Source organism: Pantherophis guttatus, chromosome 10, assembly GCF_059756535.1.
Source record: "Pantherophis guttatus breed Tessera chromosome 10, ASM5975653v1, whole genome shotgun sequence".
Taxonomy (NCBI): Eukaryota; Metazoa; Chordata; class Lepidosauria; order Squamata; family Colubridae; genus Pantherophis; species Pantherophis guttatus.
The window spans coordinates 27,922,746-27,937,708 of NC_142072.1; the positions used below are offsets into that span (position 1 = coordinate 27,922,746).

The 14,963-nt window shown below is 42.9% G+C and overlaps 1 protein-coding gene across 22 annotated transcripts in view; it reads right to left on the bottom strand.

Moving 5' to 3' along the window:
• LOC117663256 (microtubule-actin cross-linking factor 1) overlaps positions 1–14,963 on the bottom strand; it is a 323,136-nt gene that overhangs the window by 177,968 nt on the left and 130,205 nt on the right. For all 22 annotated transcript variants that reach the window (XM_034413270.3, XM_060691389.2, XM_060691390.2 and 19 more), the window contains 4 exons: positions 6,063–6,229; positions 3,495–3,607; positions 2,539–2,645; positions 2,060–2,179 (listed from right to left, as the gene is read on the bottom strand). In XM_034413270.3, the coding sequence (XP_034269161.2) occupies positions 2,060–2,179; positions 2,539–2,645; positions 3,495–3,607; positions 6,063–6,229 (507 nt within the window). The remainder of the gene's footprint in view (positions 1–2,059; positions 2,180–2,538; positions 2,646–3,494; positions 3,608–6,062; positions 6,230–14,963) is intronic.

The following is a 14,963-nucleotide window of genomic DNA, read 5'->3' on the forward strand; positions in this document are numbered from 1 at the left end:
TCTCTCACAGAAAGCCAGATGGTGGCCTCATTCAGAAGAAGGCAATTTCCCAGGATCTTCTGCTTAATCCTTTTCAAACTTTTAGTTTCCTTCCTGCAATCCTGAGGACTGTCTATTCTTTGTTGCATTCCTCTGGACCATTCTTGTTCCTGACTCTAAACTCACAAGAACTCTCATCCCAGGAAAAAACTTCCGGTTGACATCACAGCGATATCGGACACGAGGAGGGGGTCTCCACGCTCCAGTGCCGAGGTCTCCCCGTTGGTGGGCTCCGAAAGGAGCCAAAGCCGCCCTGTAGGGGTGGTGAAGCAAAGAGGGGAGCCCTGTGAGACCACAGAGAGTCGCAACTGTCCTGCTGGACCCCAGACTTTTTTTCCCTCTCAGCCACAATGAGAGAAGAGGCAGACTAAAGATGGCTGCCATGAAGTTGGGGCAGCCAAGGAACACTTAAGACTTAGAGATAGTGAACAGTGTCTGGAACTGGGTGAGAAGATTCTTTCTTATTTAAAACCTAACCCCAAAAGGAAAACATCCAGGAAAAGAGAGGCTCACAACTATTTGCTAAAGCAGCGACTAAGCACTTTGAGAAAAACTTCAGAATTGAAGGAAAAGAATTAAGGGGAGAAAAGCAAAAAAAACCAAAAACAAAACCCAAAACTTGTGAAAAATACAGAAAATTGGACTTTCAAACTGAGCAGGCGTTGTTCTGGAAAGGCATTTTAAAAATACTGGAACTATTTACCTTAAAAACAAACTTTGTTTCTATATTTTGACTTATTATTTGACTAAAACTGATTAACATTGAAATCTAAATTGAGAGTGCCATCTGCTGACAAAAGGAAAGTAAAACATATTCTTAAATCCTTGAAATTCTGACAAGGATATGTTTTATGCACCTATGACATGACTATTGGAGATTTAAATATGAGAATAAGGACAATTTTTTTCATTAAAGAGAACCCTGAATGCTATGATACAAGATTGAACGCAATCTTGTAAAGGGGATTTAAGGAGGTTCTGGAAAGCTTTTGGGATTATCTAAAGGAACAGATTGATTAACTATGGAATACAAAAATTGTGAACTTTGAATTTTTGGGGGGGAGTGGCTTTAGGCTTGAATATATGGTTTTTGGATTATTGAACAAGAACAGGATGTATTAAAACAAGATGAGATGCTCCATCAGGAGGAAATTAGTGGAATTTGGGAAGAAATGGTATCGATGTTTCAAAGCATCAAGGACATTCTGATAAGAAACCACAGAGATTAAGAATTTAATGCATGGCATGGAGGAAAAACTGGGAAATATTATACAAAGGACAATGAGTGATCAAAACTCCCAGGAAAAGGAGGAGCCAATTGAAAGAGCAGACGAAAAAGCAGAACAGATTAACTAGCAAACAAAACAAGATGACAAAAAGGAGACAATAACAAAAACAACAATGACTGATGAAATAAACCAAGGGGAAAACATTTTAAGAGATTTAAAAAGGGAACTGGAGATGCAGGAATACATTTTTGAAAGGGAGACAGGGGCAGGGGTAGTTATTTTGGAAGCTAGGCAATCAAAAAGGGCAGAGATGGCTGCAGTGTATTGTCTGGGCATACCATTTTACAAAAGAAAAAAAAGATAACAGGAGACACAAAATATTATTTAACATGTATTTATCAATGGTTAGAGATAAGAGGTAGAAATTAGATGAAGAAAAAGTATTGTTATGTTTAAGTAAAATATGAACATTGTTTATAATTATATGTATGCTAATATATTTAACAGGAACCTAAATAAGCTAATATAATTATAAATATGGTTAGAATTATTTTGTATATCACTATTATTGCTATCAGTATATGTGATCTCCTAATTTCTAATCTGGTGTCCTCATCATTGAATAACTGACTCTTTGAGTCGGGATGCAATCCACCACTAAATTCAACCAAGGCCACAGAATCAACCACATTTGTATTTTGGATAGAAGGAAGCTTCCACAAATGACTGTGCAGCAACTGAAATCAGGAGCTATTTCAGATCTGATAAGAGGAAAACTGGCCAGAATTTACCTTGAGCTTTACAGGGTTTTGCGGAAAAGATTTGTCAGACATCTGTATCGTATGCTGCTTGATCCAGCTGATCAGTGTTTCTACACAGGTCTGATATTCTAACCACTTTGTGTCCACTTCCTACAAGAAAAAGGGGAAATCAAGGACAATCAAGTGGCACTGGGTGGAGAAGAAACACCAGACAAAAACATCCAGCTGAAGAAGAACCATCAAAAGAAAAAACAAACACCGAAACACACACTTTCTGTTCAGCTTTGTTCAGCTGAAGGCCAGTGTTAAGGCTCTAATGCAACCGAGAAACGGCTGGGCAGGACGGGGTCTCAGTACCAGAGGAAGCCAAAGAACAATCCTCACTTCCTAAAAGCTGAGTGTAGGTACACAGTGACATCATTCCCTTTGAAACAACAGTGCTAAGAAGTTGCAGAAGAGCAAAATGTTGAGTGAACCCTCCAGGCTGAACAAAGGATAACAAAACTTACAGTGGCAATAATTCCTTCTCCTCCCTCAGGGACTTTGGGGAAGGCATCATAAATTGAAGACACGTAAGTGATTACAGATTTTTCATCTGGTGAAGGGACATCAACATCTGAAAAAAAGAAAAATGACTTGCATCTAAAGCTTTTTCATGACAGCATTACTTCGCACTACATGTAGGGGAATCAAAATTGTGGTGTGATCCACCATAAATATAAATTTTCTTATGAACCAGGAAGATATTATTTTCTCTTGAACTATTCTGCCCTAAAGTGGTGGTTTTTTACATACAATGAATAATCTTCTCTCTCCTTCTTCAGCAAAGTAATTAAGAACGGAGTTCTTACCATCTGCAATCTCAAATTGCATAGTTCGTAAGAAGCTGCATGATGCACTCTTCAGACCAGAACTAAATGTAAGCCTCAGATTCTACAGGAATCAGTGCAGATCTATTTTAATCTATTAAGTGCCTCCAGAAAGCCCAGAAGCCTACATGCATCTTGGGGCAATGTTGGCTTTTTAATGGAAGCAAATTCTTAAAACTGCTTTGGAAATCAGTAATGCTAGATAATAGTAATATAAGCAGTCAACATATGACCACAATTAAGCCCACAATTTGGGTCATAAGTCATTGCTTTGTTATGCAAGGCACCCGTGTGGTCATCTCACTCAACAACTACAATCCTAGCTCCTTCCCCCACTGCAGTTGTTAAGCAACCACACGGGGGCATCTCAGGCTGTGAGGGAGACCCTGGAAAGCCCTGCGCCCTCTGGTTAAACTTCTCAAGCAACCTCAGAATGCTGAGAAGGAGGAATCTACCTGACTTGGAAACATGCTGGCAGTGTGGTAAACCTAGTTGGTTTGGTCACTTCAACATCTAAACTCTCTTGCCTTCCAGGGCCCAACTTTCTCAACTTATCTCCACCAAATGCAACCTCCTGCCAATGTTCCCTCAATCACCTTCTGCATCCAGCAACCTGGTGACACCAAGCCGTTCAGCAATCTCAAAGGCCTGCTCCAGGTTATCTCGGTTGCTTTGAATATAAACTCTCTCCATGTCCACAAGATCTGGTCTGTAGGAAACAGATAAGCCAAACTATGACGACTCAGCATTTGCAAGCAAGTGATACACATCTGCTAAAGGAGAAAAGGAACAGCTTTGTCCTACTCTTCACCTGGGGACACACGTTACCAGAAGGCCTCTGTGAATGTAGATGATTTGCAAAGAGATGCCCGTCAATGGTTAACTTCTGAGGAGAGTGTACTGAGAAGGCCAGCATGCTGATGGCATCCTTCTCTAACAAGGAGGCCCTCCTTGAGCAAAGGCAGCTCCATCCTCCTTTTCACCTCCTCATATAAAAATTATCTGATTTCCTAAGCACCCACCTCCCAAATCCCTGCAATCAGAACAATTTCCAAAGTTAAACCCTGTTTTAAAGTGGAATCTAAAGTTTCACAGTATGGAGGGATTCTAACCAAAATTTGCCCATGAAAATTACATCCGTTTTCATTGTTATATTCTCAGTGATGTTGATTGGTAGCTTTGGGATTTTAGTCCATAGAGCCTGAAAACAAAGCAAGCCCAAATGTTTTGATGCTGGAAAGCTAATCCCTTCTCATCCTAATGTGATGAGTTGCAATGACTGGGGCTTTGTGGATATAACTGAAATTTCCCTTTCCCCTCTCAGTGGAGGTTGCCTTGCCCATGTGAAGCTCTCAGGAATCAGAAGAAGCTGCAGAATCACATCTCGGAGTGGCTGCCTGTGGATTCAGGTGGGGCGCCTCACCTTTTTTAGGGTTGTTGGTCTTGTTTGGCATTCAGAGAATGCTTTGTGGGTGCTCTTGAGCAATTATTACTACTGGTAGAAGCACTTGCATCAGCTACTAATAAATTACTAACATTATTTACTGTATTTTCTAGGAAGTTTCTTTTTTTTTTTAACAAAGTACCTCCAGGTGGTTTGGGAAAGACACAAACACAATAAATCAAACCCAACAGCACATCACTGTTATTCAGAGTGAAAAGGGGAGATGGAAAAAAAATCAGAAATCAAACCATTCATCTGACTTTGGTACAGAGAAGGGTCAGGTGAAGGGAGAGATCTTTTTACAAGAAAAGCTTTGTGAATTGGTGGGGTGAAGAGGTGGAGAAGCATCCAAAGTTTTGGTGCCACTACAGAAGAAAGCCCCTCAACGACCCTTCAGTAGCATCCTGGGGACTAGCTGTAGGATTTTGATCCCAAATTCTTTACGGCCTGTACACATAGATGAGTTAAATCTATGGCTGTTGTGGCCCACCAGCAGCCAGTGGAGCTGGCGGCAGATTCGGATAGTGAGGAGGTTAGGAAGGAACGTGGGCCAGTCCTGGAGTCTGGGGAAGGCTCTGCATCAGAGGCAGAGAGGGGGCCGGGGCCATCTGGTAGTTATGTGCTGCCTCTGAATCTGACATCAGTGAGGCAGAAGAACAGTGTGAGCTTGTTCCCAGTGTGTGCATGCACAGAGCTGCCAGAAGGCAAGAACAATTAAGAAAAAAAAGGGTGACTCAGGAGAAAGGCTTGGAGATGATTGGCCCCTCCCATAAGACATAAAGGAGGAGCAAACAGACATGAGCCTTTGCAGGAAGCAATTAGTTCATATAGTCAATTCAAGCTGTGAGAAGCTCCGTTTGACTCTGCTCCATTTGGCCTTGCAAAACTAATTGACAATTAGGTTTCTGGCAGCGTTTCAAGAGAGATAAAGATGGGTGCTTATCCTGGAAGACTGTGTCAACTCAAGTAGACATCTGTCGGAATCTTCACAGACTGTTTGTGAATCATTCCAATAAAAGAGTTTTTGGGATTAAGATTGTGATTTATGCTTTATCAGGAAGCCTAGGTCAGAACAAGTGCAGGAAAAAAAAGGGCATGTGAGCTGGCAGTCTTTTAATGTGTTAGTCTGAAAATGTGCTTCCAGACTGCTTCTGGTTGCACACAAAAAATATTTCAATAAAGACTGAAAAAAATAAAATTCAACCAAATAAAAGGTTGAATTCAATAAAACTGATGAGTCAGAAAAAGTGGCAAAGTAAAACTTTGAATTTTGTTTGGGACCTCACTGACAGTCTGGACAGTTTCAATATCCAGTTGCAAAATACAAATAAGGCTCATTCCTTATAGGAGCCTGAGTGGCGTAGGAGGCTAATGCCTCCTACTAAGGCAGCATTTAACATCCAGCTGCCTGCAATTCTCACCAGGCTCAAGGTCAACTCAGCCTTCCATCCTTTCTAAGGTGGGTAAAATGAGGACCCGGTTTGTGGGGGCAATAAGCTGACTTTGTATAAAATATACAAAAGTATGAAGGCTATTGCTTAACGCATTGTAAGCCGTCCAGAGTCTCCGGAGAAGGGCGGCATATATTTATAAAATGTATATTTATAAAAATAAATAAATAAAATAAATAATAAATAATAAATTCCAGCATTAGAAGTGTCGCCTATTTTGGACAAATTTTCCTTACATGGCTGAGATGGAGGAGAGGGCTTCTACCTACCGATATCTATGGATGACAGCATTGAACATCTTCCCGTCACTCCAACAGGAAGAGAAGTTGGTGCACTTGAGTCCCACGTAACCAGCCGTTACTTTCTGTGACCACAAAAGAAGCTTTTCTTTAGCAGTCATGTCCCCGGACTCCCCACTGATGTAGATGTCAGAGATCTGAAAGACAAAAACAGGTCCGCAAGACCATCAGATGGATACCCACACAACAGCCCATGTTCCAGTAGCAGAGGAGGCCCCACCATGCACAAAGGACTCCTGAAGTTGTGAGGCAGTTGGTTTGTGTTGGGTGATTTTTTTTTCCAAGGGTGAAAAATGAGATGGATCCATGTGATGTGACTTTTTGGGGCAATTTGCTTCACAAAACCCAACAAAACAAGAGAAAATTGTCAGCTGGAAAAGGAGAATATGTGATGCATTACAATATACAAACCCTACCAAGCCCGCCCAACTGATCAAGCTCAAAGAAGCAAGAATTATTCAGATTTTAGAAAGGTCTCTTTAATGTCAGATTGGGTAAATGCAAGGTCTTGGAAACCATAAAAGGAATGCCCTGCCCTCATTTATTTAAGGTGGAGTTCACCTGAATGATTTGAAACAGTCCTTCCCAGGTTTCCTTCTATCTGAGCTAAGCCACCAATAATGAGATAAACGGTCAAATGTCTCTTGACTGCTAATTTCTTGCTTCCACCCTTTTCTGCCCTCTGTACAATCCTAGCTTTTATTCTGGAATAAAAGGCTAGGTTGCAGCTCATAAGCAGGTGCCTCCTCTCCCCTTGAAGAACGACAGACAAAGCAGGGACACTGAGTAAGAATGAAGCTAGGTCTGGCTGCATAAAACCCAGGCCCCGTTCTGCTGAGACTCAAATCAGAGCTGCCCATTTCAACAGAGTCTGAAGAGAGGATGGCATTAGGATCTCCTTCACCCAGAACTTAAATCAGAGATCAAAAAGCAAAAGTTAAAAAGTTACCAAGCTGTTTTCTAGTCTTGTCCAAACTTCCAGGGCAAACCACCCCACTACCAACCTCTTCAGACTTCCTCCAGAATGTCATCAGCAGGCAGAGGAATGAACAGAACATAAATCATCATTTCTTAATGCAAGGAAGCGCACAGAGCCCTTCAGTTGGAAGGATCAATGTTTCATGGGGAATATGCTTTACAAAATGTATGGCCAGTATAGGAGGTGTCAGCTTCCTGGATTTGAAAGAACATCCTAGCAAATAATTTCCTTAAAAGCAACTATATGGTTAGCTGTATCAGATTTCATAACCCCTAGCTACAATGCAGCAGATTTCAAGAAGGGGATATTGCTAGATCAGTTGATTTGCTGCAAACAAGAATATACACACACAATCTGCCCGATGCACAACGCAAAAACCAAGCCCTATATTTTAAGATTATTGAAGTCCAGAGGTTTAAATCTTAAGCCTCTTCCTCCTGCTTTTTTGAGTCAGCAGGCTTGGGGCTGTTCTTTTCCCAGCTTTGAGATTGTATTGCTCACACAATTGCTACCTGGTCTAAGCAACACTATCCAGCAACACTACTTTGGCCCTTACTGGTTGTGTGGACCAAGCAAACCAGCCCGGTGACAGCAAAGTCACTATTCATCTCTCCGTGGTGAGTGAGTAAGCCAACCTGGGTATCCTTTTCTCCCACAAGAAATGCAGCTGACTTAGGGCCCTACCAAATCTTTCTAATTGCAGCCAGCAGTGGTCCAGCACTGACCTGCAACCATCCAATAGTTCTGACTCCCCAGCGGCTGCCTGGCATATGCAGATAAACCAATGAGGTCTCGGATCTCCCCAGGATGCTTTCTGCTTTACTTTTCCAACTCTGATACCACTGGGGCTGAACCTTCAGCGCTCACAGAATTGAGGGAGAACGGTATCCACAGAGGAGGAACATAAACATGATGAAGCTTTATCTGTCAGAGATCCAGACTCAGACAATACAGTGTATAAACATTTGCCAACAAGATCCTGTTGCTGAATCAATTAAGTTATTTATATTCTGCTGTATAAATTGATTTTCCAAATGAGCATATATTAAAAGAAAACTTATTCAAGCAAAAATAATTACTATATTAAGCGTTAGCACACACGGTAGAATTATAACTAGAACAATACTATATGGTCATCTGTCATAAAATACTTCCAAGATAAACATTCCTCATTAGGCTTTCAACCTGGTTCAGTCCTAATCTAAAAATCAGATACAATTAATGATTGTTTATAGACTCAGAAATCATGGTTTGAACTGTTTATGAACAGCAATTTTTTCCCATAACAGTTAGTATTACATCTTCATTGAATAAACAACTGTGAAAAGGTGGATAATTTATTACTCTCACTACAAAATACGTGAGGATGAATCCAAACCCTGGTATCATTAGAAGTGACTACATACATTTTGCTGAACAAAACTTTCCTTAAATCATAATTTGTTCAACAAGCCTGAGTTAAATATGATATGCAATTCAATAAACAAAAGCTAACAACTGCAACCCCACAAGTTCTGGTTCTATCTAGGCTTATCTAGGTGAGCAAATCCTGGATTTTTGTGGTAGAATGGAGTCTAGATTCCCAGCAGGGAGAGGCTGCATTCCAGGGGATCAAGAGACAGCAAAGTTGAGATGGGTTGGAAGGAAGAGGGCTAAAACGGCTCCTCCCTAGAAATTCTCACAATATATCCCAACAATACAACATTCCCAAGTAGATTTGTACCGATAGGGGAGAAATAATAAAGGAAACTATTTGAAAGTAACTTTATATGTTTTTTCTTGGTTCTTGGGGCCTGACAATTTTACTGCCAATAGTATCCCACCTTGACAAAAGGACAACCTGTTCATGTTCCAGAAATCTAAAGCTTCACGAGAAGAGAAAGTGGGAACAGGGTAAAGCAGAGAACATCAGTGCCTGGACTCCCCACCCCCCATCTCGCTCTGGCCTTGGTCCAGGCAATGGAGCCCACGTCAGACCTGAACTCCTAGCACTGAAGGCACTGCCTGGTGCACCAGGGTAGCTGTGAGGGAGGGGAATGGCTCTGGAATTCAGAATGGATGGCCTAAGTAAAGGCTGAGGTTTCTGAGGTACTGCGAGGCCACCGTGGGCTCCCCTGTCCCCAACTCCAAATTCCCACTCTACCTGCGTGCATCCTTTTTGCACAAGCTGTCAGGAGCAGGCCTAGGAAAAGCGATGGCCCAGTGACCCAATTCCCAATGAGAGAGAGAGAGAGAGAGAGAAGGAGAAGGCTGCCAACCGCTTTTGAGAAGTATGTGCCCTTTCAGGCTGCAGAGGAGTGCTGACAAAAGAGGTGAGGCTCCCTTCACTCGGCTACTTATTAGATTTTCACTAATTAAATATGAAGAGAAAAGGTTATGTGTGAACAGGCAACAACAGGATTGCGCTGGAAGGAAAGGTGGCTGAGCCAAGAGGATGCCCATTCGTGTTTTCATTTCAGAAAAACCATCGCAGGGGTTGGCAGGTTCGGGGCAGCTTGTCCCAGGAAGGTGGATGCCGGTGGGACAGGCCAGGACAGTGGTCCCTCGCTTCGCAAGGAGGCCAGATTCAGGGAAGGGGTTGCCTTAGAGGGTCTCTTGGGTTCTGCTTTTCCTCACCCACTTCCACTTCAGGACAGGATGTAACTTGGGGAGCCAAATTGCCAATCCAGGATACATAACAATTTGGCAGCAAATTCTTCTGCTTCAGGGCATCACAAGTTTTGTCTGGCCTTGTTAAGCAATAATTGGCTCAAACTCTGCCTCAGCCGGCAGTCAGGAGAAGTGACTCTCTTGCCCAACCTCATCCCTGGAGATATTTCAGTCAGTGAGTGTTCTCTGAGCCTCCTCAAGTCAGATAATTTACTTACTTCTTCCTTTTTTTCCTACCTACCAGTTCTACTGTCAACTGGATGAACAAGAATTTGACTTCAAAATGCATTTTAAAGGAGCACAGAATTTTGGAGAAACTTCCTGGGGAGGGGGTGAATGTGCTTGCCCTAATAGATTGACAAGATGGCTAACAGGATGTGCGTCGTGGGTCTACCTGTCATCACAACATCACCACTTCCTTTGCTTCCACTCCGTCTGTAGGGAAGGGGTCCTGGTCCTGGTCCCGTTGAGGACCATGCCAGAAGCTAGAGAGAAGCATGAATCCTGGAGCAGGGAGAGGCCTCTGAGGTTGATCGAGTCCAGCTTGTTGTTCAATGCACCCCTGACCAAGGTGGTTCAACCTCTGCGCTAATACAACTGGTGAAGGGGAACCCACCGACACATTGGTGACTGGTTCTACCCTTGAGTTGCCAGGAATCTTCTAAATCTGCCTTCCTGTCACATGAATTCTCCATTCTTCATGACAGGGAACAGATCTTGGCTCTATTCAATGGAATACACCAATAGGAATTTTGCATTATATTTATTTATACAAACCCCTCCAATCTGCCCAATGTATAGACTTTGAATGGTTCTCATAACAATGACAACTCAAAGATAAACAGTCTCAGCACACATTGCAAAGGCTACCCCTATCTATCATCAGGATCAAGTAATCATCAGGACAAGATGAACTTAACTTCCTTCAGGAAAGACAGTGGTGGTGGTGGTGGTGGTGATAAGGGAGCGTGAAGTTGAGGTGGTTCCACAGTTTGAAGCCACCATTAAGAAATAACACCTGTACTTCTCAGAATGCAGACCCTCAGCTCCCCCTCCCCCCAGATGCTCTGAACAACCCAGAGGGTCTGTGATACAATGGGGCCAAAGCACTTCGGCCTTTATAGGTCATTGGCAACTCTTTCAACTGGACTTAGAAGCCTAGTGGGAATCAAGACAGTGAGCCAAGTATTAATTCTATGCTACTAAATCTATTCCATTGCATTTTGGACCAAGTCCCACCTTGTCCCAGATGGGAGGGCGGAGGCAAAGAATGGGCCGTGGAGAAAGGAAAACATTCCCACATCACAAACTGCCCTTCCATTATCCAAGAGTGACTTCCCATGTCATAAAAACCTAAATTTCCTATCCTAAATGAATGGGATGGGTGCAATGGTTGATCAAGAAAGGAGCAGTGGAATTGCAGCAGGAAACACACACACCCTCGCTCAGGTACAGCTGCTCTAAAAAAGATCAATTCCACGGATGGCATCAATGGGAGGGCTTGGAAGACCACAGGCTGGTATAACAAAGCCCTCCTACAAATCAGTGGCAAGAGGCACGTGCTGGATTGTGTCCAGCTCTGCTCCTTCCGCTACATCTTAAAAATTATACTGTAACGGTAACCCAAACTATTACCAACTCCCACGGGAGGAAGGCCACGCAATGGGGCTCTTTAGCAAGGGACAAGAGAGCCCATTTAGGTAGCAGTTAAAGGACTAAGAGAAAAATCTGGGGAAACCCATGCTCTACTCCTGCCCAGCCATGGAAACCCACTGGATGGTTGTGAGCCGGAACCCTCTCCCCTAACCCTCTGGTTAGGCAGAGGGATGCAGTGAAGACGTTCAACCAGGAGCAAGGAAACCCAGGCCCTAAACTACTCTTAGGCATGGATGCCAGCTGGAGATGGGGGGGGGGCAGTCGGCCAAAGGAACAAGGGATGGGCAAACCAATTCCCCAAATCCCACCAAGTAAACTGCACTGGTCTCTCCATGCATCACCAGGAGCCAAGGCTGACCAGAAGGGCCACCTCATACAGGGGGACCAAGAGGGAAGGGACCCCTGGCAGAGGTTTACAAAACCATGCATGGGGAAAAGCCTCTTCCTCTCCCAATTTTGAAACAAAGTACAGGAGAATTCAGGACCCAAAGAAGGAAATCATACTTTATTCAGCCTATTTGGATGCCCACGGAAGGATCTTTTCAGGCATAAACCTTCCTCCCCAACCAGCTTGCCCTGTTGCTCTGCGTGGAAGAGGGGTAGCTGGGCCAGCTCAAGCTGAGGGACGTGGATTCTGCCCCTGGCAGCCTGGCATCTCTTCCCCACCTCCAGCCAAGAGGCAGAAGAGAATTAAATGGCTGCTCTCTACCTCTCCAAGAAGCCTCCAAGACATCCCCAGAGAGGTGCAGCGGCTGGGGCGGCTCCAGCAGCAGGTCTGTCCTTGGCATTATTTTTATCGGAGGAATATGATGGACTGAACTGTAAGGAAAAGGAAGCTCCTGGGTCAAGGAAGCACATCAGGCAGTGAGCATCATGTGAGGGTTATCTTGAACACCTGGTGCACAAAGGTCATAGAAAACTTGGTGAAAAAGAGGTCCTTGTTTGCTGGCTCAGATGCACATTTCAGGCCCCAAAAGCCCAGTATATCTTAAGAACAAAATAGATCAGATCTATAAATGGCTCCTTTCTCTGCTACAGAAAAAGCTTTTCAGAAGGGCAAGTGGGAAATTTTTATTTTTAATTGCTGCTCTTCAAAAAAATGATATAACCTTGTTTATGATCATTCATAAAATTCAATGGTTGTTCACATACAACATAGGAAACACTAAACTAGTTAGGGAAAAGTAATTTCAAATGATTTCCTGCCCAAAATAGATAAGAGAATAATTTATTGTGGGGGCCTGATTCAGGCTGCATGCAAAGAAAATAGATGCTTTCCCACCACAACTGCAATCACAAAGTACCTAAGGCTATTTTAGCCAGTTTAGCTTGTGTGAATGCAGTTATTCAGTTTCATTGTAAAGTTATATTTTGTTATAAATTGGAAAGTTGTTTGGATAACATAAGAATTCTAAAATGAAAAAGAATCCTTTTTTTATCCTTTTTTTATTAGTCACATCTGCTGGTGCTTGGTAGAGACTTTTAAAATAGATGGTAAAAATCAGAACCCTCAAATTTCTTGCTGTTATGGTTGCAAAGAAAGTTGGAAGTTCAAGCCTTTCATAGCCAGGACTCTGATTCTGATGGACTGATTTGTAAAACTGGTACCAAGTAGCCTTTTGAGATTCTTCAGCTGGCTAGGGAGTTCTGGGAATTGAAGTCCACAAGTCTTAAAGTTGCCCCTGTTTGGAAACCCCTGCCTTAGTGAAAACCACACAAGCGCTCTCTTCTGAGGTTTCACCTTGGGATGGAAAGGGTGGGAAACTAGGCTGCAAAGGGCCGGAGAGAGGACGGTCTGTCCCCATCTCACTGTCCCACTGCAGCCTCCCTGGCTGACCAGCCTTCCCAGTCTCAAGGCAGAGTTCCCTTGTGATTGAACTGATGTGTGAGAGGTCTGGGAAGCCGTAGTTAGCTAGACAAAGGATTGCACAATGACAAACAAATACTGTCACACCACATATACCACCTTGCTAAAGAAGAATTGTGAAAATGCCACATTCCAGCCATGTGAACCTAATAACAAAATAAATGTTTACCTGATTTCAAGTAGAAAATCCAGTTCAGCCAGGACCCCAATTTCTCCTTTAGCCACTATTCTCAATGCCTAAGAAATTACTGTTCTGTATCCACTTGGCATTTAAACGTTCCAAAAAATCACCTTAGAAACAGAAAAAACTTTTTCTATCTTAATGCATTCATTCTGTTTTGATATGTAAAAATTCCAAGGGATCTTCCCAAGTTCCAAAATACCCAAACTGGTCTATGTTGTCAACCAATCCAGATGCGAAAATGGAATTTGCTCAGAAGTGGAATGCCCTTATCAGATCCGAACATTTAAGTAAAGAAGAGCTCTGTAAGAATTTCCGAACGGAGTTGGCACTGTCTCTTCTATTTGTAATGACTACATCTCCATGAAGGCTGAAAGCCAGAATGGTGGCATTTTCAGGTCCAAGCGAAACAAACCATTGAACATCTGGCTGAGGACTTGCCAAATTCACCTATGAAAGAGAGCATGCAAACTAGGACCTTTAAACCCAGCACAATTTTCCTGTTCATATTTTTTACCTTTGAAAGTAGAGTAATCCTTCTTTGTCTAAGGGGCCTCCCAATTGCCTTCTGGGATGCTGTAGGAGAACTGAATTCATCAATTGTGGGTCTCCAAGAAAGCTTTTCTAACAGGCCAGTTTCTTCATGAAAGAAATCCCAAGAGACCTTTGGCATCCCCAGAATACTGACATGAGAACAGCTGGATGATGTTTACATCGCTTCAGAAATACCCAGTAGCAAACTTGTGCATGTCAAGGGGTAGAAAGCTAAGAGGAAGAACTGGAAAGCTGTTTTGGTACCAAGTAGTCACTGGGAAAGAGGAATAGCCCTAAAATTTGATGACATTTCTCCTTTCTCTGATCTACTTTACCTGGTTGTCACTCTTGGATAGATAAATGGAAAAATATCAGTGGGAAAGGAAAGATTCTTACCAGCCATCCAAATATGTTACCTCATCAAACTGGTGAAACAGCCCAGACTCTAAGCAACCTAGCTTTCTCAAAAAGCACAGGGGAGCTTAAAAATCAAACAAACATGTGCAGTAAATGAGACGGAGAAGGAATGGATAGCCAAAGTCACCAAGTTAGCTTCCATGATTATCTGGGACTGGAATCTGGGTTCTCCTGGGCCAAGCCAGTGACTTCTCCAGCCCTCCAGTCGGAAGGGGGGGGGCAGGATCAAAGAAGACAGGTTTAATATCTGGGTCTTCTTTTGATTTAGGTAAAAAACTGTTGGACGTTAAATGAATTCTGGTCTACAAGAAAACTTCCAGCCCCATATGTCTCCTTTCTATAACCTCTGCCCTTTAATAACATTTTCAAGTTTAAATTCCATCTAACAAGAAATATGTCGTGTTACTTTTTTAAATGGCATTATTCCTGAAAAGCACCTATCAGCTGGGTGATCTATGCTACTGATGAGCCTCAAGATTGGCTCCTCTGCTCTGCTCCGGAGAGTCCTTATCCACACTGCCATATTATCCCCTTTTCCCCCATTGGAAATTTGCAACTATCACTCTTTGGGAATGAAGACAGCTGCTT